Raw genomic sequence first — 22,166 nt, forward strand, 5'->3', positions numbered from 1 at the left:
TTTAGTTCCTTCCTATTATACCCTTACTGGTGTTTAGTTGCACCATCGATCCAGCACAGGGTTACAAATTAAGATTTAAATGTTATGTCATCCTCACTATTGAGTTTTACATTTGGGGCATTTGCAATATGCAAGACTTATTGATCTGCTGAAGTGTGGCCCTTTGTTAAATTTACCTTAGGCTAATACCACTTTTTTTATTTGTATTTATCTCCTTTTGGCTGCCTCTGGGGTTGATATGCTTTGATATATGAAAATGAAGACATCAACAGAATTTAATAACTGAATTATTTCATTGCCATTGGTTGTACCGTAAATGTTCTTGTTTTTGAGTGCACATGTTTACTTAGAAATCTTTGTTATTGATGTGACATTAGAATGTATTTTGTGTTACAGGAAAACAGTTCTTCTGAAGACCATGTGCTCTACGTGTGGGACCACTTTGTGTCCAGAGCTGCTGCCAAGAATGTCTTCATTATGGCTCACAGCTATGGAGGCCTTTCTTTTGTTGAGATGGTGAGTGTGTTCACACCATTCTTTTTAACCCAGTCAATCCAAAGCATGCACCTGGTGACTTCCCTCTACCGTTTTGAAATTTGAAAACACGTGTAACCAGTCTGGGAGTGAAACTTGACTCTGATCTGTCAATGAGTTTACAAATTAACGCTACAGTCAGGTGTTGTTTCTTTCAACTACGTCGTATCTCACGTTTAAAGTCAATAGTAAGACGACCACATCTGGAGTCTGTCGTTCATGCCTTCGTCACCTCACGTTTGTACTATGCCAACTCAGTCCTTATTGGTGTCAGTGTCTCCGCAATTGAGCGTCTTCAGAGAGTGCAGAATGCATCGGCTAGATTCCTGACAAACACCTCTAGACGCTGTCACATTTCACCTGTCCTTGCACGCTTGCACCGGGTGCCAGTTAAACATTGTATCCAGTTTAAGGTCTTAACCTTTGTTTACAACGTCCTGAATGGTCAAGCCCCTGCTTATCTGTCAGAACTGCTCAAGCCTTATGTTCCACCCAGAACCCTGAGATCAGCAGATCACTTGCTTTTGTGCATCCCAAAAATGAAGTACAAATCTCGTGGGGAGCAGGCCTTTCCATTCGATGCTCCTAAACTTTGGAATGCTCTCCTCCTTAGAGTTCAACAGGCCCCAGAACTGGGTTGATTCAAGTCTGTACTGAAGGCCTTCTTCTATTATTTAGCTTTTGATCAATGACTAGTATTGTTTTAGAATCTTCCCTGTTGACATGTGCTAACCTTTTAGCATTATGTTTTTATTGTGACTTTGTTTTTACTCTAGTATTTTTATTTTTAATTTTTTTTAATTTTTAGGTTATCCCTTTTCTCTCTTATGATCTTTATCTTGTTTTTATCTTGGGGTTTTCCTTTTATTACTACTGTACAGCACTTGGTCATCTGTCATGCTGTTTTTAAATGTGCTTTATAAATAAACTTGGTATGGTATGGAATGGAATGGAATGGTAGGTAGGTAGGTAGTAGGGATGAGTCGGATACTCGTTTCAGACGAGTATCCAGTACGGATAAAGCATTTTTGACGAATACGAGCATGACACGAGTAAACCTCGTAAATATCTGTAATCGTGCTGAAGGAAAATCCTCATTGGGTAACTGACTGTCTTCACGCTCTGTGATTGGCCAGTCACATAGAGCGCCCGCCCCTCCCTACACACAAAACTCTCTAGCCGGCCAGGAGCACAGTCCGTCCGGCTCATCCACACACACACACACAGACAGTAACGGATCTCGCTGTGATTGCTTCACTGTTGCTCACGTTTCTTCAGTTCTCCCTAGGTTTTCTTCAGCTCGCCTCTTTTTCGGTTGAATATTTAAAGTTACTTTTTTCGTAACTTACATGGTGCATTTGACAAGACAGAGCTGACGTGCTGCGTCTCTACCTCCACTCCGGTCGGGATTTTTATTTTTTTTAACTCCCCCTCTCTCCCTCTCTGTCACACACACACACACACACACACACACACACACCTCAATCAACATTGTTTTGTTTAACTTTGTGTGGGAAAATGCCAAGAACGTTAAGAAAAAAATCAAATTAAAATTAAAAAATATACATAAAGTTGTGTCTGGTTCGAGCATTTCATATGTCCTAGTTCCTACTGCATGAGTTCAGATGTATTAATCCATGCACTTAAATATTAATGTGCTGATTTTATTGAAACACTTGTTCTGAAATAGTTCCTTTAGTGTTATGATCAAAAATATTTAATCTCTATTCTGAGACTGCTCTGTAAATAGTTTTCAAATAAACCACACACATATCAACTTCTGATCAATCCATATCAACTTCAGACTTAAAATAATATATTGATGTGAACCACACCCACTTCCGGTTAAACCACGCCCATTTCCGGGTTATGCCACGCCCATTCCGAGTACAGATACAGATAATTTTGTTGGTTGAACAGATACAGATAGTGGTGTACTCGCTCATCCCAAGTAGGTAGGTAGGTAGGTAGGTAGGTAGGTAGGTAGGTAGGTAGATAGATAGATAGATAGATAGATAGATAGATAGATAGATAGATAGATAGATAGATAGATAGATAGATAGATAGATAGATAGATAAACTTTTTTGTCCATCTCAAATTGAGGCAGAAATTCGCCTTTGACATTGCTCACCTTACAATGCAATCCATATCGCATTCACACAAATACATAAAAAGACAATTAAAAGGTATTAGAAAGTTATCGTCGTAAAAAAATAAAACTTTAAGAATTCAAAATTGTAATTGCGGTGGGAACAAATGATTTCTTATAGACACCTTTCTTGGCCAATGGAACCCTGAACCTCCTTCCTGATGGAAGTAACTGAAATTGTGGATTCAATGGATGGGTTGAGTCTGCACTGATCAGGGTAGACTTCCTGTGCACTGCTCGCTTGTGGGATCTGAGGTGAACCTGTAATTTTGCTGCCTAATTTAACAATGTGAAAGAGTTGTGTTTTGTTTTTAACTGTAAGAAAGTTATACCAAGATGAAATATTGAAAATTAGAATGGATTCAATCAGTGATTTATACACAATTGTTAGGATGTCCTTGTTCACATTGAGTGCTATGGTGTATGGTATGGTATGGTATGGTATGATATGGTGTTAGTAATCTGCTAGAACTTTTTACCTCCCACTAATAGGAATACACATTGAGACACACTATTCAACCAAAGATCAAATATTTTTCCTAGGGTCACTAGCCTTTTAAGCCATTCTATGTGTCTATATGTGAATATATAGTCTAGCCACGACCCATAGGGAAAGTTCAGGTGAGGGGTGGAATCTGCAGCTGTCTTTCAAACTGTCTCTGCATGCTATGGGAAAATGAGCAAAGTGATGTATTCACTGCTATGGATGTGAATCAATGGGGCAGTCATCCCTACACTGTCAAAGAAGATGCAAATACGTAATTTTTTCTAAATGAAGGACTTAAGTACCTCCATCTGCTCTTGACTCAAATAAATGCACAAATCTAAATTGTCCAAAGTTGATACCAAAGCCGTTTCAAATAAGCCCTTTTTACTTTAGTTGTTCCTCTCCGTCTCATCATCTCGCCCACCAAACAGATAAAGTTCTGCAGTTGGCACACCACCAGACTGGTCAGAGCTGTGGATGTTCAAATGGAGTGTGGCTAAACCGACATACAGTGCAAAATTATTTTGCTTCTGCTACTGTTTCTAGGCTACAGGGTTACCTTTAGATCAGGAATGTCAAACTCAAATTCACACTGGGCCAAAATGAAAATCTGGGACGAAGTTGCAAGCCAAACTTAATATTTTTAGAAAAAGTGATGGCAAATTTGCACATTTTCTTCATCAACATATATGCAATTTTGAACCTTTTAATTTGGAAACAAACTTATTTTTGCATTAACACTGAATGTGGAATAACCAAATTACACACTAGTAAGTCAATTTTAAATAAAACACATCAGTGGTATTCATAACTTGTGGTATATTCAGCATTTTAAAATCTATTCAGGATTTATGTTTTCTTGTTGTTTATTCATTTTTCTTATTTTTTGTTTTCTCTTTTTTTCTCCTGTAATACGTGTCATTGCTGCTGCTGTGGGCAATTTCTGTTATTCTTAAAGAAAAGAGTCGGAGAGAGTTTTTTCAGTCGAGACAGCGTGGTCTTTTATTTGTCTTCTCACATCTCAAGACAGCCGAAAGACCCCGACAAAAGAGTGGTTCCCCTTTTTATAGCTCACAGCCTTTGAACATTCATTAGTCAACCGGCGAGAACCAGACCATATTTGGTAAACTGTGGGTGGAGACTTCTGTCTGGGACACAGCAACACATCAAGTATTTTTAGCAAGTCAGAAAAGCTTTAAGCAATTTTACTGGAAGCAAGCAGAGACCAAAACAGGAAATTCCTTCGGAGCTGATGTTGGAACAGCACACGAACTCTAGCCAGAAAACACTTTAAACCTAAGAACTCAGCTTTAACTCAATACATTTTGTAGATGACCTCTTGACCTTTTTTGGCGCCAACAGTCCTCCCTTTGGTGGACTTGTCCACCACACATTACTATCGTAAACAAATTAGCAAATTAGCAATGAATGCTTAACTAAGTAACAGAACAAATGAGCAACAAATAATGATAATGTAACAATATGACCGAGGATAGAGACAAAAGGGCATAACATATGACCTTGAATCAAAAAATGCATAAAGGAGAACCCATGCCAAAACACGAGATGATGTTCCAGACTAACACAGCAACGTTAACACGTATATGTAATGAACAATGATTAAGACACTGAAAAACAACCGATGGGTTCACAGCACATTTTCTTCATCAACATATATGCAATTTTGAACCTTTTAATTTGGAAACAAACTTATTTTTGCATTAACACTGAATGTGGAATAACCAAATTACACACTAGTAAGTCAATTTTAAATAAAACACATCAGTGGTATTCATAACTTGTGGTGTATTCAGCATTTTAAAATCTATTCAGGATTTATGTTTTCTTGTTGTTTATTCATTTTTCTTATTTTTTGTTTTCTCTTTTTTTCTCCTGTAATACGTGTCATTGCTGCTGCGACATCTAGCTTTTCACACTGAGGAACAATGAAGGGATTTTCTATTCTGTTCATCTATCTGCAGCCTTTCCACTTCCTGTTTTACTGTAGGTGAAATCTTTTCTCACGGGCCAACAACAAAAATATAATTTTATCTTAAATGAAAATGCAATATCTCACCTGTTAACTTTCATGTTTTGGAGCAGAAAACGAGCATAAAACCAAACATTTTAAGCTCAGTTTGCTCCACTGATTTACTGTGATGCTCACCTGTTCCAGCCAGATACCTGCCTGAGCTGAGGAGGAGACTCCTGTTGTTTGTTCATCTTCATCATAATAATGACAACATTAGATGACAACAGGTGCTCACACAGGTTTGTGCTGGTGAACATGGACAGCGTCTGAGTAACTTGACCACGTTGTTGTGTGTCGGGGAGGAAAAATAAAAACTACAGCAGCCACAGAGTCATGCTGATTTGAGCGTGTTGCTGCTCGCTGGAGTTATATCAGCTCTCTCTGGAAGTTAGTTGGAAAACTTTCTCTTTCAGTCGTGAACACATTACTGAGCCGTTAAAATCTCCGTTTCTGGGCTTCAACGTCGGCAAATAGCTGAGTAAACTCGGCGCTGAGTGAGAGGAGTGTGTAGTTTGTCCAAGACAGCGGAGCTGCAGACACCGGCACCAGACGCTGGAATAAACACAAAAGAAGGGGCGCTTCAGCTCTGTGCTTACGCCGCAAAGCATCATGGGAGCTGTAGTCTTTGCTGTAAAATCGGCCAGCGGGTCAGTTTTAATATATTTTTAATATTTATCTCATGGGCCACAGAAAAATGCTTCGTGGGCTACATCTGGCCAGTGGGCCTTGTGTCTGACACATGCGCTTTAGAAGAAGAAAGATTTTTTAAATAGCGCCTTCCAAGATTAAATTCCAGAGGCGCTTCACAAGAAAAACTAGAACCGGGATCTTAAAATGAACTCTGTAGTTAACCGGCAGCCAGTGAAGCTGGAAGAGAAGCGGGGTGATGTGGGTGTGTGTGTGAGGGACTTGGTGAGAAGGCGAGCACAGGCATTCTGAACCACCTGCAAAAGGTTCAGGGAAGTTTTACTAACACAAGTGAAAAGAGAGTTGCAGTAGTCTAAGCATGAGGTGATGTGGACAACAATCTCATATTCAGAACACCACAGAGTGGGAGTCAGCTTAGCAATGTTCCTGAGATGAAAGAAGGAAGAGTGAACAAGAGAATTGACATAAGAATCCAGGGTGATAGCCAAGTCAAAGGTCACACTAAGATTCCTGACAGAGCGTGTGATGTAAGAAGCAAGCGGACCAAGAAAGTCTCTGAATTTGGGAATCATCTTGTCTGGAGCACAGATGAGGATCTCAGTCTCCTCTTCAATCAGCTGTAGAAAGTTCCCAACCAACCAGTTTTTAATAGAGTCTAAGCAGGTGTGTAACAGCTGCAGCTTAGACATCTCATGGGGCTTTAAGAAGATATACAGTTGGATGTCATCTGCAACACGTTCTCACACCCTAAGCGTCAAAAAATGATGTGGTGTGACCAAGCGTCAAAATATGACGCACAGGGTGCCCCAGCGCGTCGGGGGAGGACGCGCTGTGCCAGTTTCGGTATCCGACGCCCGTGGTGAGGCGGACATTTGACCGATTTGTGACCTTTACCCTCTTGCTAGTTAACCTTCCCCTCACCCCATCCTAACCTTAACCAGCTTGCACATGCAAAACTTTGTTTCGCGTAACGTTGTTCCTCAAACACGCTTAGGTGAAAATTTACACAGACATACTGGGTTAAGGTTAGGATGGGGGTGAGGGGAAGGATAAATTGCTAGAGGTTAGAGGTGAAATGTCGGTTAAATGTCCGTCTCACCGCCGGCGTTGGATACGGATGCTGTGGCACAGCGCGTGCTCTCCTGACGCGCTGGGACACCCTGCGCGTCCTATTTTGACGCTTGGTCACACCGCGTCATTTTTCAACGCTTAGGGTGTGAGAATGTGTTGGGTAGAAGATTCCTTTCGAAGAGCTCAAGATGTGCTGGAGAGTGAGCAGATAAAGGAGGGACAGTAGAGGCCCTAGTACAGAACCTTGTGCGATACCAAAGGTGAGGGAAGTGGAGAAGGGTTGAAACTTGGAGATGGCCACAGAGAAGGACTGCTTAGACAGGGGTTCCCCATAAAGAAGGGTGAGTCCAAGAATGTTCAGTGACAGTGTCACATAGATCTGTCAGGTTTTTCAAATCCTAGCATCTCACCATCTATTCTGTATCAGACGCTAATGCAGGAGATAGGTGTAGGAGACTATTTTCATTGTCAGTCTGCATGATAAACTCAGAGTGACCGATTATAATCAGAATAATCAATAAAAATTGTTTTTTTTTCTGTGTTCCACACCTTTAAAATTTAATTTGAACCCAGTCAATATTAATATGCTTGCGTCTAGCTTGCAAGACATTTTATTAGACAGTGCTGTGGCTTGAGTATTGATAAGGAAGTTCAACTGTATTGTTAAAGGCAATACTTTCTAACACACAAAACTTGGCCGAACGTTATTTGTGCCAGCCAAATATTTTTAGTACTCATTTGTATTTCTTGTGTGCCCCTGAAAATCCTCTGTCCTATTAGGAGTAGAAAAAAACAAAACACAAACCCCAAAATACAAGCACTAGGAGGTGAGAAAAGATGAACCTTTTGAAAAGTTTTTTTTTTCTTTATCAAAGCCTTGCCTCTGTAAACAGCCTGGTCCACCCTTGTCCTTGGGCTCTGTCAGGATAAAGACATGTAGGTATGGGTCTGTTTTGCTTCTAAATTAGACTTATTGCAGAGCTTGTACATGTGTCAGTCTTTAGTGAAACGGTGGATAGCTCAAAAGCTGGTGAGAGATGGATATACGTAGATCTGACGGAATTAAAGGTGCACAGGGGACTGTTTCTTTATAACCATACAGGTCTGGTGAATTAGTTTACAGAAGCAAAAATACTTAATTTATTTCTATATTTCACCGTCTTAAGTAGTGCTTTCGTTATTCAAACACTGTAAAGGTAATACTTTTGGATGCATATTTTTTTGGTAAGGTGATCAAAATGGAGCTAGCAACACAAAAAAGCCGGTAGTTTTAGCAACACAGGGTTTGCCATTGTTGCTGTGGATTGGGGCCTTGTAAATGTCCAATAAAGAATAACGGAGTCAATAATTTGGAGTCTAATAATAAATGAAATATTCATTACACCGATGCTAGAACAAGGTATCTCAGCGCCTGGGTGACAGTGTTTTATGAAAAGGGTTACTGTTTACAGAGCAAAATATGGTTCAAAGCTTCAAAGTGAAGTTTTGGACTGGACGTACTGCCTGCTTGGATGTTCATTGTAATGCCCTTTTACAGGAAGGTTGCCCTCATCTCATAGTACACATTAATGCATTATCTGGATAAACAATTCCTCGTTGTCCAGTGTTGCATACAAGATAAGTTTGTCCTCTCTCATTGCTCTGTAATCCAGTTAAATGCACTGTTTTAATCCTTAATCTTTATTCTGTCTGTAAACAAGAGTTCCGATAATAAATTCACATTTCGACCTGAAGGAAATGTACCTATGGGGTGTGTTATCCCAGCTATCATTTAAATGCGTTGAGTGCTAGTTATATAGTAAAAACGATGTTTGTTTGCAGGGGTTTCCCATTTCTTACCGCTAGGGACCACATGCATTATCTTTGCTAATCAGCACTATTTGTCAGTGAAAGCCTGAGTGATCTGAGAGCTTGGCACAACTAGTCTGTTGGTTTGTTTGATATGAAGGATCTTTTACTGGGTTTTAGTATTTCTCATATTTTATGGGACAAATCTCTATTCTTTGGGAAGAGAGAAGGATGTAGGCAGTACAATGGGTGAATCTAGCAGGGAGGACTTGTCCCTCTGGTGTTTGCAGGGATATTTTCTGCCTTTTTCTTTCACCTACTCCTTTTTTGTTTGTTTTGTTTTGTATTTTGTAATTTTAATTTGACTGCTAAATATTCATGCAGTGTTTTGTCCGTGACAGCCTCACATTCTCCTGGGCTTTCTCAGTGTGTGACGAAGACTAGCTATTCTCTCTCTTTTTTTTCTTTCTGTCTGTTTCTTTCAGATTTTCTTTTTTTGTTTGTCTGTGCGTATGTCTGTCTGCAAGCAAAGGCCTCCATGAGTTTCTAACTGCTTTTTTTATTTGATCTTCTTGTCATCTCAAAGCTCCTTTTTCCAAACATGAACATGCAGTGTGTGCCTATATGAGTACATGGGACCAGAATAGATGTCGTTATTTTTAGAAACAAGCTGCATCATTTGTGGCCTTGCCTATTCTTACAGAGAGATCACACCTAAATACAGCCACTGTATATTTCTCCATCATTGTTACTGTGCATTTCCCTATTCATAAGCATACACACTTGTGCAGATACACCTACACACATATGCACACGCATTCATACAGACTACTTAATTGAGGAGGAAGTGGTCCAGTGGGATGGGATAGGAAGTATGTGTTTTTATGCGCATGAGCTGGCAAATGGCGAGTAGAGCCTTGTGGGATGAACCATTTGACACAAGAAAAGACCCAGAGAAAACAAGCTGTCTGCGGGTTAATTACTGCTCCCCTTTGCAGTTAATAAATACGTTTCTGATCAAGCACATCAAAAGGCCCAACATTAATTTCTCCTGCTCGCTCCCGTTGCTTCGGAGCATGTTAGCCGCTGTTTAGAGCGCTCAAGTGTTTCAGTGCAATTTTATTCTTTTTAAGCACTTCACAGTGTGTACTGACTAATTATAGATGCATCAAAGACCAGCTAACTGCCTTTGAATAGGAGCACAAGAAAAAGAGTCTACGGCTGCCCACTCTAGTTTACTTTGCCTCCATCGTCTTTCCTCCTCATCGTTCTTAAGCTATCAAACACTCCACCCATCTATTTTTGTTATCTTTGCCTTGTCGTGTACAGTCTTTTCTGACATCAGTTTTCGTGATCGGGGTCCGTCTGTTTCTTCTTGCTGCTTCTTCTCTTAACTGAAAAGTTTTAAAGAAACATGGATTACAGTTTTGAACCTACTTTATATTTCGGTTGCTACAAAGTTGTGAACCATTCCTTTTTTTATAATCCGCTCTGGTTTAAGTTCCAGCTTGCATCTTTTTTGTAATGTCTTAAAATTATCTTTGGTATGTTCTTGCTGTGTCTAAAATTATATTTTAGATTTTCAAAGTTGTGTTTTATACATTTAGTGTAGTCTGTGTCGTAAACAACAGCTGGAGGGATTTCAGTTTGAAGAGATACAGAGTTGTTGAAAAGGACTATGGGCAAGTAAAAAATTGGATTTGTTGCTCTAAATCACTTTGCATCAAACAGTTATTACGGTAACTCATGTTCACCCCCTTTAAATAGATACACATTTGATTATAAATTAACTTATTTTTGGTCTAACTCAAGTTATGAAACAAACTCTTCAAAATATTATTGGTCTGTAAAGCATCCTGCTGAAAGTAAAGTTATAGCTTGGGCTCAGATGCTTCTGGAACAAGCAGAATGCCACATTAAAGGAGAGCGTAAGACTGCACGATTTGGAGTCTTGGACATCACTCCTCTGATTGGCTAACAGCAGCGGGACTACCACTGGCTCTGCCCAGCCACATTGATGTTTTATCTCCACAAATAACACAAGCCTGGAAGAGTTTGCTTTGTGGTGGAGTTGCTAATGCTAATGATTAGTTTCTGCTAGCTAAGATGTTCTTTGCTGTTTCCTGGACGCTAAACCAACAACAGCCTTTGTCATCTTGAGTCAGGATAGATGGGACCACTAATGTTAAGTGGCGGTTTGACGCATATCTGTCAGACTTTTCTAATCCTAGCGTTTCACTGTCTATTTTTGTATCAGAAGCTAACGCTGGAGATAGGTGTAGGAGACTATTTCATGTTCAGCCTGCATGAAAAATTCAGGCTCTTTATAATCAGAAATAATCATTAAAAATGTTCAAATTTTTTAGCCATTGTCCAAATTGAAATGTCACTGTTGTCTTCTGCAGGTAAGACACTGACAACTCCACTTTGAAAATCTAAACTACCTCTTAACTCTAGTTATTTTCTGCATATCAGGCTGCAGTAACATGGACCAAAAGCCTTGCATCCACTGTTCCCTCTGTCCAGCTTTTATTTTTATTTATTTATGTTCCTTCATCCCTGAATGTCAGTGGTTTTTGAGTTGAGTGGTGGTCAAACCCCTCTAACCTTCCTGGTAGGAGAGAGAAAGAGGAGAACTCTCATTCGATGGAAGGGGGCAGCATTATATAAGAACTTATGTAAGAATGCATCTGTCACTCTGTACACAAATGTGTGGGTGCCAACCAGACAACCAGCCAGCCGCCACAGCAGCTCTTTAGAAACATAGTTACGGATTTCAAGTATCCTGTGTGAACACACTATAGATTCACTGTATGTGCTTACCAGGAAGCTGTCTGCACACTCTCTGTTTCATGCCGTCTGTTTCAATTTGTGAAAAAAACAAACTGTCTTTTCTTTGCCGTCGTTGGTTTTGTTTGGGGAAGAGTTAGTGTGCTGTGTCAGATGTGGAAAGAGATGCTTCAGGTGAGACTAGAGAGAGAGAGGTCCTGCTTGAGGACTTCCTTTCTGCTGGATTCCATAACACTGATCATATTTTAAAGTTTGCACTCTTGACAAAGTACTCTTGCTTGTGTCCTTCGTCTTAGCAACTTAAAGAGTCAAGTTTATTTTCAAAGAATTTCATTGTCATTTTTAACACTGCAGTCTTTTTTTAATGAAGTTATGTCTTTTTAAATTTCAAGTTTGGATTTTATATCAAAGAAAAATTATTTTCTACAATTCCAATAGTTCCATCTTATTTTGAAGGTGTTGGTTAGCTATGGAGTGTGGTTCTCACAAAGTCCATAGGTATTTATTTTGTTGATTAAAAAATTTGCTGTGTGTGTGTGTGTGTGTGTGTGTGTGTGTGTGTGTGTGTGTGTGTGTGTGTGTGTGTTAGCCATATTATGGCAGCAGTCCTTTTGTCTGTCGCTGATTTAACAATATTCGTAAATGTGCTAAATCTGCATTATGAAATTAGATTCATCCTTCCATCCATCTATTCTCTTCCATTTATCCTGGTCCGGGTCGTGGGTGCAGCAGCCTAAGCAGGGAAACCCAGACTTCCCTCTCTCCAGCCACTTGGGCCAGCTCCTCCAGGGGATCCCCCAAGGCGTTCCCTGTCCAGCCGAAAGACATAGTCCCTCCAGTGTGTATTCCTTCAGGTCTCCTCCCAGTTAAATGTTCCCAGAAAACCTCACCAAGGAGGCGTCCCGGAGGCATCCTAACCAGACACCGGAGCCACCTCAATTGGCTCCTCTCGACGTGGAGGAGAAGCGGGTCTACTCCGAGCCCCTCTCGGGTGACTGAGCTTCTCACCCTATCTAAGGGAGAGCCCAGCCACCCTGCAGAGAAAACTCATTTCAGCCGCTCGTTCTTTTGGTCGCTACCCAAAGCTTTTAACCATAGGTGAGGGTAGGAACGTAGATTGACCGATAAATCGAGAGCTTTGCCTTCCAGCTCAGTCTCTTCACCACGGTAGACTGGTACCGCATCACTGCAGACGCACCACCAATCCGCACCAATCTACTCCATCTTTCCCTCACTCAAGATACTCCCCCACTTGGGGCCGGACCTCGTCCGTGACCTGGTGAGGATATTTCACCAAGAATAATTAGATTCAAACATGCAAAATCATATAACCAACCGTCTACTGGGAAAGTGTGTGAAGCTAAAGCAACAAATGCAAATAAGTTAACAACAGTTTATTGACTATCTGTTCTGTGAAGTGACTCCATGGATTCTTTTCAAAGAACTTTTCTTATAATAAATGTCTTTGATTCATTCCCTTCACGCGCCTCCTAGATACATACATACAGCTATCTTGTCATATGCACTCTTCAAATTTTTAAACAGTCGTTATGTTCCTTTAAACTTTGAAGATTTAGGCTTCTTATTTATACAGTTTCTGAATACTTTTTATGGAACTAGTGCAACCTTCACCCGAGGTCATCATTATACAGAACAAGCAAAGATCTTTTAAATTTGTTGACAAAATCAGTGTTAGAAAGTTGTGCATACGAAGGCTATAAAGCCCCCCTCATCTAATGCTGCATGCTCATCTCACCCGCCTTCAAAACTCTAAGTGCTGTCCCGGTTTTTGCTTCTGGTTGTTTTTATCTGAAGGTTCTTCGTAGCTGGCGGGCTTGCAAGCGGTGCGGTTGCAATGCCGTTTTCTGCGTGTGTCTGTCTCCTTGTGCTTCTGTTAGTGTGTATGTCCGCAAGTGGGTGCACACACATTGTACGGGTCTGCGTTAGCCTAAATTGACGTGTTTTTGGGCATGCGTGCGTGTACAATACAAATCCAAGCATCTGTGTCAGCCCTTGCCTGGAGAAGCCACTATCGTCCTGAGCAGAAGAGCTTGGTGGTGGAGAGCAACTATCGGAGCCACGTTAGGGGAGCAGAAGAGGAGAGGGTGAGAGGCAATGACAAATGGCAGGGTCACACTAACGGAAATTAGTGGAGCCGTATGCAAAGCTGTAGCGTTTTGTTTGATGTGAAACAAAAGAACTATCACGACAAAAGTGCCTGCCAGCCTGCGCAGCAGGACAGCAGCCCTCAGGACATACACTATCAGCACTATGCGCGTGCACGCTTGGCTGTGCTCATCCACTTTCCTGTATGGATACCGTGCACGTGGCTGCTCCCTATTACTGACTGTTCTATGTATATTATGTGTGTGTGCGCGCGTGCGTGCGTGCGTGTGTGTGTGTGTGTATAATGACACTGTGTCTGGCCCTTTGTACACTGGGAGAAGACATGGTTTCCTCCTCAGTGCAGCTACAGCATATTTGCTCTATTAAGCGGCTGAAATATAGCCGTCTAATTTCTTTGTGAATGAATAGGATCTTAGAGAGCGGCTCTCCTCTTAACATAAGGATGTAAATTGAACTGTTTAAATGTCACGGCTAGCAAGCTGATTTGATTTGAATTGATTTGCTTGTTTCTATAAAAAAAAAGACACCCCCTTCATCCTCCTCCTGCTGCCAAACCTTAGCTGCACTGGCTGCCACAGATAGACCAAGGTCTTTCTTTACGCCTCAACAATACATTGTAGGGCGCCTGAATTCTTCTATCTGCTGTGATTATGTACAAATGGCCTTCATTTGCCATCCATTTCAAAGCTGTAGTGCTGCATTGTGACTAGAGGCAGATGATGCAGACCAAATTACAGCGGGTTTGCCGCCTGAAAAGGATACTCACACAATAGGCTTTGTGGAGTATTCCCTTCAATATGTCACCATTATTCTCACCTTTGTTGGCGTTTCTCTCTATGTTTCAGGAGCATCTTTGGTTTCTAGATTGCATTTGTGCTGTTAGAAGACTAGGAGGGTGTTGAAAAGAGTTTACTCACGTCTTGTGTCTCCTGTGCTGTTGCTTCAGATATCGAGGGAAATAGAATTTATGAGATTCTTGTTAACTTGTTTGTAGTTGTTTGATTGTCTTGATCATTTATTTCAGTTAATTTAATTATGGGAAGTTCCAGGACAGCCAAGGTCAAAGGACATGAAGTCCACACATCAAAGATTTTTTCATACTTTATTAGATCTTTTATACGTTTTAGTCAGATTGCATGAAACTCTTTGCTTTTGGCGTCATATAAAAGCAAACTGAGGAACTTACTTCAGTATGTTTTGTTAGTTTTGTTTTTAAGACCGTGTTTTCTAAGTCTCAATCAGCAATCGAAGACAATTTGAGTTAAAGTTGATCAGATATCTTCTACCACACAGCCTATGCTAGAAACGTCGGTACACATCAGGCTTTTAGTTCCAACTATCACCGTGATTGTCATTAGTTAGATTAGGGTTTTTTGTATTTACATCATTACATCGTCATCACATTCTACATATTTTGCTTCCTATTCTTACTTCTGCCACATTTGTAATATCACAGTGCACCATTCTGTTTTTTGTGGTAGTCATCTATCCCTGCAGACATCCTGTGTACAGATATATAGTTGGTCTCCTCAGTGACGTTGTTGTACATAAGATGCTCTCAGGGTTAGGGTTTTATTTTAGTGTCACATTCCAGAAAAACAAAATACCCATTCAGAATACTTTTTTCTCCTGTCCTCATTCTCATCATCCTCTATAGTAAATGGCCAAGAAAGCTTTCACGGGGGTGCCACTGCTAGTCACACATTTCTTCTTCTTCAAAACACAAAGATGTTACCATGGTGATGTCATTGAAAATCATTACATCCTAAATGCTTATTGTTGAGGTGAGTATTCGTAAGTCTTCCCTCACTTTTTTGTTTTCCTGGGTTTTATTTTCTCCTGGTGAAAAGAAAGTGCAGCATCCATCCTCAGTGCATTGCTCTACAAAGGCTTAATCTCTCTTGTCCTGCTCCACCCTCCGTCCACCCCACCTTCTCAAAACAAGGTCTCATTCGCCTCTTTGTGATATAAGACACCACGCTAGATGAAGTTCATTTGAGTTCAGTGAAATCTTGTGGGATTCATCATTACATATTTACTGGCTAAGGCTGATCTTGCTGTAAGGGTCTACCCTCATCCCATTGATCTAGTGCGCATGTTCACTCCTGAGGTTACAGGACGTGCTTCCATTTGCATAAGGCCCTGGGCAAGGTTCTTTCCACCATTGATTGGCCTGTCCGTGAGCGCCCCGTGCCTTCTCACATTGATCACTTTGTTTTTTCACGGAGACAGTGCTACTCAGAGTTCAGCAGCTCTGGCATACCAGACCTGCCGGAGGAAGAGAGAGCAACTGACGCAGAGAGAAAGGGAGGAAGAGGGAAAAGAAACAGGGGCAACTAGGAGTCACATCAGCTAGATGAACAACTTTTCAACAATCTAATAATAATTGTAGTCTTTTTTTTCTCTAAAGCTTTGACAAAAAAAAACATCTACACCTGCCTTAAGTTCCTAATGAGTACAAGAAAATGATGTACTCATACAAATTTTCTAATAAGATATTGCAATTTCAGGCATCCCTGAATAATTGCTTAAAACTGAACTCTTGCTTTTTCTGTTCTTTCTCACCTTTCTGCTAATGTGCTTGAATCAGTGCGCTACAGAATAATGTCTCCATATTATTGTTGCTTCTGCTTATTGTTAGTTTAGCCAACATTGAATCCGCCTTAATATGTGACTCTTTGCTGTTTTTAACCATTTCCGCTGATGGGGGAGGATTCTGTCACCATTGGTTTTTTGTTTGTCAGTTTTTATGGGAACAGTTTTTTTTTTATTTGTATATAAAAAAGCCAAAACTGGCTTCTATTACATTCAGGTTACACGCAAACTGTTATAAACCGCTTCATTTTGTGTTCTAATAATATGAAATTAATCTAAGGTTAAATTTGCCAGATTTTCTAAAATAATTTTTCTAAAGCTTGGATAGTTTCAACCTTTTGTTTGAAAACAAAAGACAGCAGAAAATATTTTAAGGACTTTAAATATTCATTTTTAGCCCTTTAGTTCAGGTGTATCCATTTTAATTTGTAAGTATCTACCGCTGTGTGTCAGTCCAGCGTGGCGCCGGTCGTGGCGAAAGGCTCAAACTCCCATGATGCACCTCTCCTCTTTGTTCTGCTTTGTGAAAGCAGCATGTGGCTTTGTCTGTCTGCCTTTCTCGTTCCTCCCGGCTCGTTGCCTCGGTGGCAAGGTCTCGATCTCGTCTCTCTCTTCAAACCTCGCTGTTTATTTTTTTTTTTATCTTCTTGCTCATTGGAGGCTATTTTTTAAGTCATCTTCCTATTTTGCAGTTGGTCACAAGCAACCAAACAGTTCACTTGCTACTTTTTCCTATAAGCCTTGTTTTGCAAATATCCCACCACTCACTGTCCCTTCCGAGTGATTGTGGACACTCTGCTCATTTTCATTCTAAATCATCCTTTCCTCTCATCTCCAGCCATTTTTATCCAGTGGTCATCCTTTCCCAGATGTCTATCATACTATATTATAAAAAAAAAAATGTTTGAAAAGTAAATAGAGTTTTAACCCAACTATCTCCTAAAACATAAGTGCTAAGATTGTAAATGACCTATTTCCAGTGATAATTTCAGTTAAAAAAGCACCCCCCGTCTGCTTTTCCTAGAAAACTCTTCCATATTTCCCCCTCTCCTCTCTGACTTGCCTTTCATTGTCTCTCTTTCTCTGTTGCCTCTGTGGCATTTACACAAATTCACCTGCTGGGCCTGAGCGTGTCAGCCGGTTACGACCTAGGTCACCTTCAGCAGAGGGGGAATACTAGAGCTTGACACGAGGCTTGAATGCAGCGAAGATGACATGTTGACAGCTCAAATGAATCGCTTGTCACATGTCATCTTTCCCCCTCTTCCCTTGTTAATTCTGTCATTAGAAAGCAAAGAATTAAAGAAGAGAAACCTTCGATATAGGGCTGAAAATTGTCACACGTTTCTTTAATATTCTGCATTTTGCCTAGGTTGCCCCCATGTTTATTATTTAATGTATTGTCTTTGTTTATTTTTATTTCTTTGCCTCCAAATTTTTAAATGATCTCGTTGTTTTGCAAAAGTTAGAGGAAGGGGATGTCTTGGAGACTGAAAGGACATTAAGTGTTGTTTCTGAGAAGCTGGGAGGCTGAGTGAGTTCCTGGTGCAAATGTCAGTGAACTTATTGACTCCAGGGTTGAAGTTTAAACCCACTCTTTCACCCCTTCTGTTTCTCTTCTCCTCTGTTCTCTCCTTTTTTTAACTTTCTGCCTCTATTGCGCTTTTTCACTGCATTCCAACTGAACTGACGTTTTATTGTCTGTTGTTGTCTCTCCCTCTCCCAACCGTTAGCGAGTTGCTTCTTTTGTCTGTATAGTTTTACTTTTTTCACTTGAACTTTTGTGGTTTTAATTTGCAGAATGAAAAAGGGAAAGAATGAAAGCTGCAAAAGGAGAAAGCAGGCAGATCGTGTTGTTCTCTCCTAGCCTTATATACGGCACTGAGTCTCTCTAGCTGATTCATTCCCCGTTTTATTGCATCCAATACTTACTGAAAGTCTTGTTTGATTACCTTATGGCACTTTTAAGAGGTGTGCTTTGGTTATGTACCTGTTCTAAAACACGTTTAATATTTGAGACTAAAAAGCGGATGGTGAAAAGACAAATGGAGTGTTTTATGTGCTATTTTAGGGCCTTGTGTGCTGTAAAATATGATGGGGTAATGAAAGAAGCAAAGACGGCAGGGAGATGGCTCAGACCTGACTGGGAGACTCGCTGCAGACGGGGCCTCGTTTCAGAGAAAGCCCTTTTCTTCCTCTCTGCTCACTTTGTAGCCCTCATGGCCTTGAACATTAAAAAGGCGTTGAAGGTGTGAAGCCCTCTCTCACCATCACTGACCATTCCTCTCTGCCTTTGCCCTCTACAAATTAAGCATATTCTTTTACGCATTAATCCACGTTTCTTCTTGCCTACTTCTATGTTTTCTGTCTTGTTTAGAGGCATGGCGAAGTTGCATTGGTCTCAGTTCTCTTTGATAAAGACACTAGGGGGCACTGCCTGTCCTTTGTTACCCCCCTCTTTCCTTTACCTGGCTTTATGCTGAGTATTTTAGTCTATGTTTGTGTATTTTTTTTGTCTTTATTAATGTGCATGTGCTCGTGTTCCTGCACTTTAGTTAAAAAGCAGCCCCTTGTCTGGAAAGGGTGACACAGCTCTGCAGTCAGTCAGTCAGCAGCAGGGTCTCTGGTGTGTGCCAGGACAAGTGCATCCCTCCATCCTCGCCATCGCCCTTTGTTTCTGTTTGCTGAACCCTGGGGTTTGGGTTAATGAAAAGGGCTTCTACAACCAGGAAGAGAGACAGTCATCTCCCACTTAAGTCTGCTCACCTCCAGCCTTCGGAGACCTTTTCTCCATGACAGGATCCCCACCTCTGTCTTCATGGCTCTGTCCCCATGTCAGCCTCCGTCCCCTGGGTCACAACACATCGCCTAGCTGCTCATAGGCTGCCACAGCTTCAGAAATATGTTGGTACAAAGTGTGGTGTTTTTGTGCATGATGACAAAAATGTATGGTTAGGAGCACTTCGATTAAAGATTCACAATTTAGACGAGGAACTTCCAATCAATTCAAGAAGGAGCAAAAATTAAGATCATCTCTTGAGGTAAAGCAAAGACAAAGTAAACAGGATCTTAGTTTTTTCTTTTCTGTTCATCCTTCCTCCAGTGGTACTTTAGCTGTTTTCTGTATCTTTTATGTACACTTAAGCCATACTTTACAATTAGTTATAAAGTGGTTTCTTTTGGACTTTTTTGTCAAAGTCTTCAAATGGACGTGCAGATGTTTGCTAGAAACTTTGAATTATTGATTTAGTGTGCCTCTGTGGTAAGCAGACAGATGATAAAGGGTGTTTAATAGTGCTAATTGGCAGCTCCCGTCCATACAGTGTGTGATTGTTGGTGGGTTGGGGCTGGGCGAAGTGAAGCGCTGTTATTGTTTAGAGGTGTCAAACCCAACACAGAACAAAGAGGATGGGAGAAATGTGCTTCGCCCGCCTATCAGTAGACACACACACACACACACACACACGTATATTTTTATATAAGTGTACGTACACATTTCTGTCCATCTGCTTTCATATATACACATAGCAGCACATTACCTGGCATCATATATGACAGAGTTCATCCACACCGACTGGTGCACACAAAGGCACACCATACCGCACAGATGCACGTCTGAGGAAAATCATTTTGAAAATGACAAGATAATCACCACATTCAAACTTACCTTCAGCTCTGAGTAAATGCCTCTCTCTGAGATAAACTAATAAATATATTTTCTTTTCAAATGCATCAAAGTGAAGGCCGTAATTATCATACGCTGACAAAGACCTGACAGAGGTGCAGTAGTTAAAAGGTAATTTACCACAAGTAGGAGTTTGGGAAGGGAATAGGGTCAGTAAAACACACACACACACACACACACACACTGCCTCCACCCCTACTTTAACGCTTTATTCAAGCTTTTCGAGGACTTTTTACATGATTGACTGACAAGGTCTTTTTCCGAAATAGCATCTTCAGTAATAAGAAATAATTGACTCCCTAATCAAAAAAGGGTTCATAGAATCCACAAACCTAGCTGTAATCTTCTCTGGCATTTCCAGCAGAATTGACAGTTCTCATAGCTTCAGGCTCTATACCACTTTGATTTAATTGCTTTTTTTATATGATTAATAATATGCTTTGTGCTAAATTGTGTGTGTGCGCTTGGTGTGTGTGTGTGTGTGTGTGTGTGTGTGTGCACCCTCACATGTGCATGTTCAGTGTGTGTGTATGTGTGAGTGTGCACCTGATCCTCCACTCTAGTTTTGTTTTTAATCAACAGCGACACTTAAAAAACAAACCCAATTTGTTTTTGTTCTTAAACGAGTAAAAAAGAAGTTTTGCTTCATTAAGAGAATGATTGTTATTGCTGAGCTTTTTTATAAATAATATGCAATACATGATTAAAATATGAATAAAAGTGGAAAAAAATAATAAAATATTAGCATTTAGTTCAATGATTATATTGTTTTTAAATGTGAGAGAAGCTCTTATTCAAACTGTTCCTATTTAGATCACCAATTATTATTATGATGATGATTATTATTATTATTATTGGATGTAGATGTATCATTCCTCTAGTCGGCTGACTAAATGACTCCCTCTCCACTAGTTTGGGCATTAAAGCATTAATATTTGATGGAAAACCTTGAGACCTTCAAAGTTTTTACATGATGAGGCAAAATTAACTCAAAGCTTCTTTCAGCCTGTCCAATTTAAAATTTGGCCTCAACCCATTCTCCATATATTTCTTCTCTGACTCATCTTTCTGCTTGTTAAAAGGCTATTTTAGGTCATTGCTAGTGGCAATAAGAAGTGCATTTCAGATGGTTATAAGTTACCATTCGTTTATCGGTCTTTTTTCTTAAGTTTTTACTTTCCGATCCCTTTTTTCATTTAACAACAGATGGTTAAAGAGTGGTTTGTTTATTTGTTTTTTAAGTTTTTATTTCTTCCTTTTCCAAACACACATGAAACGGCTGAATATGAAGGAGTGGAGAACGATAACCAAAGGATGGAACGTTCTTTTGTAACATTAATCCTTGCTATTTTTTACTTCTCCTAACTTTTAATGTCGTTTGTTCACACGTGACATTTTTTGTTGCTGTGAGTTTAGGCAAAACATATTTCCTGATAATTCAATTCCTTCAACCAACCACACACACACACACACACACACGCACGCACGCACGCACGCACGCACGCACGCACGCACACACACACACACACACACACACACACACACACACTTTTTACCAGTAGCATCCAGGAGAGTGGTGCCTTCCAAAATTTGTTGTTTTTGTTTAATGTTTCTTTTCTTTTTTGTCCCGCTTTCACACCTGAAGTGAAAAACTGTCAGTTGAGATGTTTGGGAGATGTATGTGATAAGCAGACCTAACCCTTTGAAAAAAAAACACAGTAGCTGAACTCTACGTGTTGATTTCACGTAGCATAAACAAGAATTTGCCTGGAACTCATTCAAAAACTAAGTGTGATTGTTGGGGAAAAAATAGTTTATTGTTTTTGATATCAACAAGAGGGGAAAACAATGACACGATTGTTGAAAAATTAGCTTCGTTACAACCTCCTCACAGCAAATTTAGACAAGCCAAGTGAACGTTCTGAATTATTACGTGGTGAAATTTTCTCACCACTCCCCAATTTAGAAATGCTGGCGTGGTTGCCAACTTCAGGCTCAGTTAGTACAAGGAATCAGTGTTTATCGGTCCCTGAGGCTGCGCGCGTCTATGTGAGTTCGAAATGGACAGCCGTACCCGATGGATATTTAACACATTAGCTTTGGCAGAGCTGAGAGTGGTGTGAAAACGCACTGATTTCCTAAGTGGCAATCATATCAGCCTCACCATCAGAGAGGCAGCAGAGAGCAAACATCTGTGTGTGTGTGTGTGTGTGTGTGTGTGTGTGTGTGTGTGTGTGTGTGTGTGTGTGTGTGTGTGTG

General features: G+C 40.4%; 1 protein-coding gene across 3 annotated transcripts in view; it reads left to right on the forward strand.

The window, feature by feature from the left end:
* The window catches only part of arb2a (ARB2 cotranscriptional regulator A), a 201,415-nt gene that overhangs the window by 113,614 nt on the left and 65,635 nt on the right, over positions 1 to 22,166 (forward strand). For all 3 annotated transcript variants that reach the window (XM_015972423.3, XM_015972424.3, XM_054731701.2), the window contains exon 8: positions 397 to 516. In XM_015972423.3, the coding sequence (XP_015827909.1) occupies positions 397 to 516 (120 nt within the window). The remainder of the gene's footprint in view (positions 1 to 396; positions 517 to 22,166) is intronic.

The sequence above is a fragment of the Nothobranchius furzeri genome, chromosome 17, assembly GCF_043380555.1.
Source record: "Nothobranchius furzeri strain GRZ-AD chromosome 17, NfurGRZ-RIMD1, whole genome shotgun sequence".
Taxonomy (NCBI): domain Eukaryota; kingdom Metazoa; phylum Chordata; class Actinopteri; order Cyprinodontiformes; family Nothobranchiidae; genus Nothobranchius; species Nothobranchius furzeri.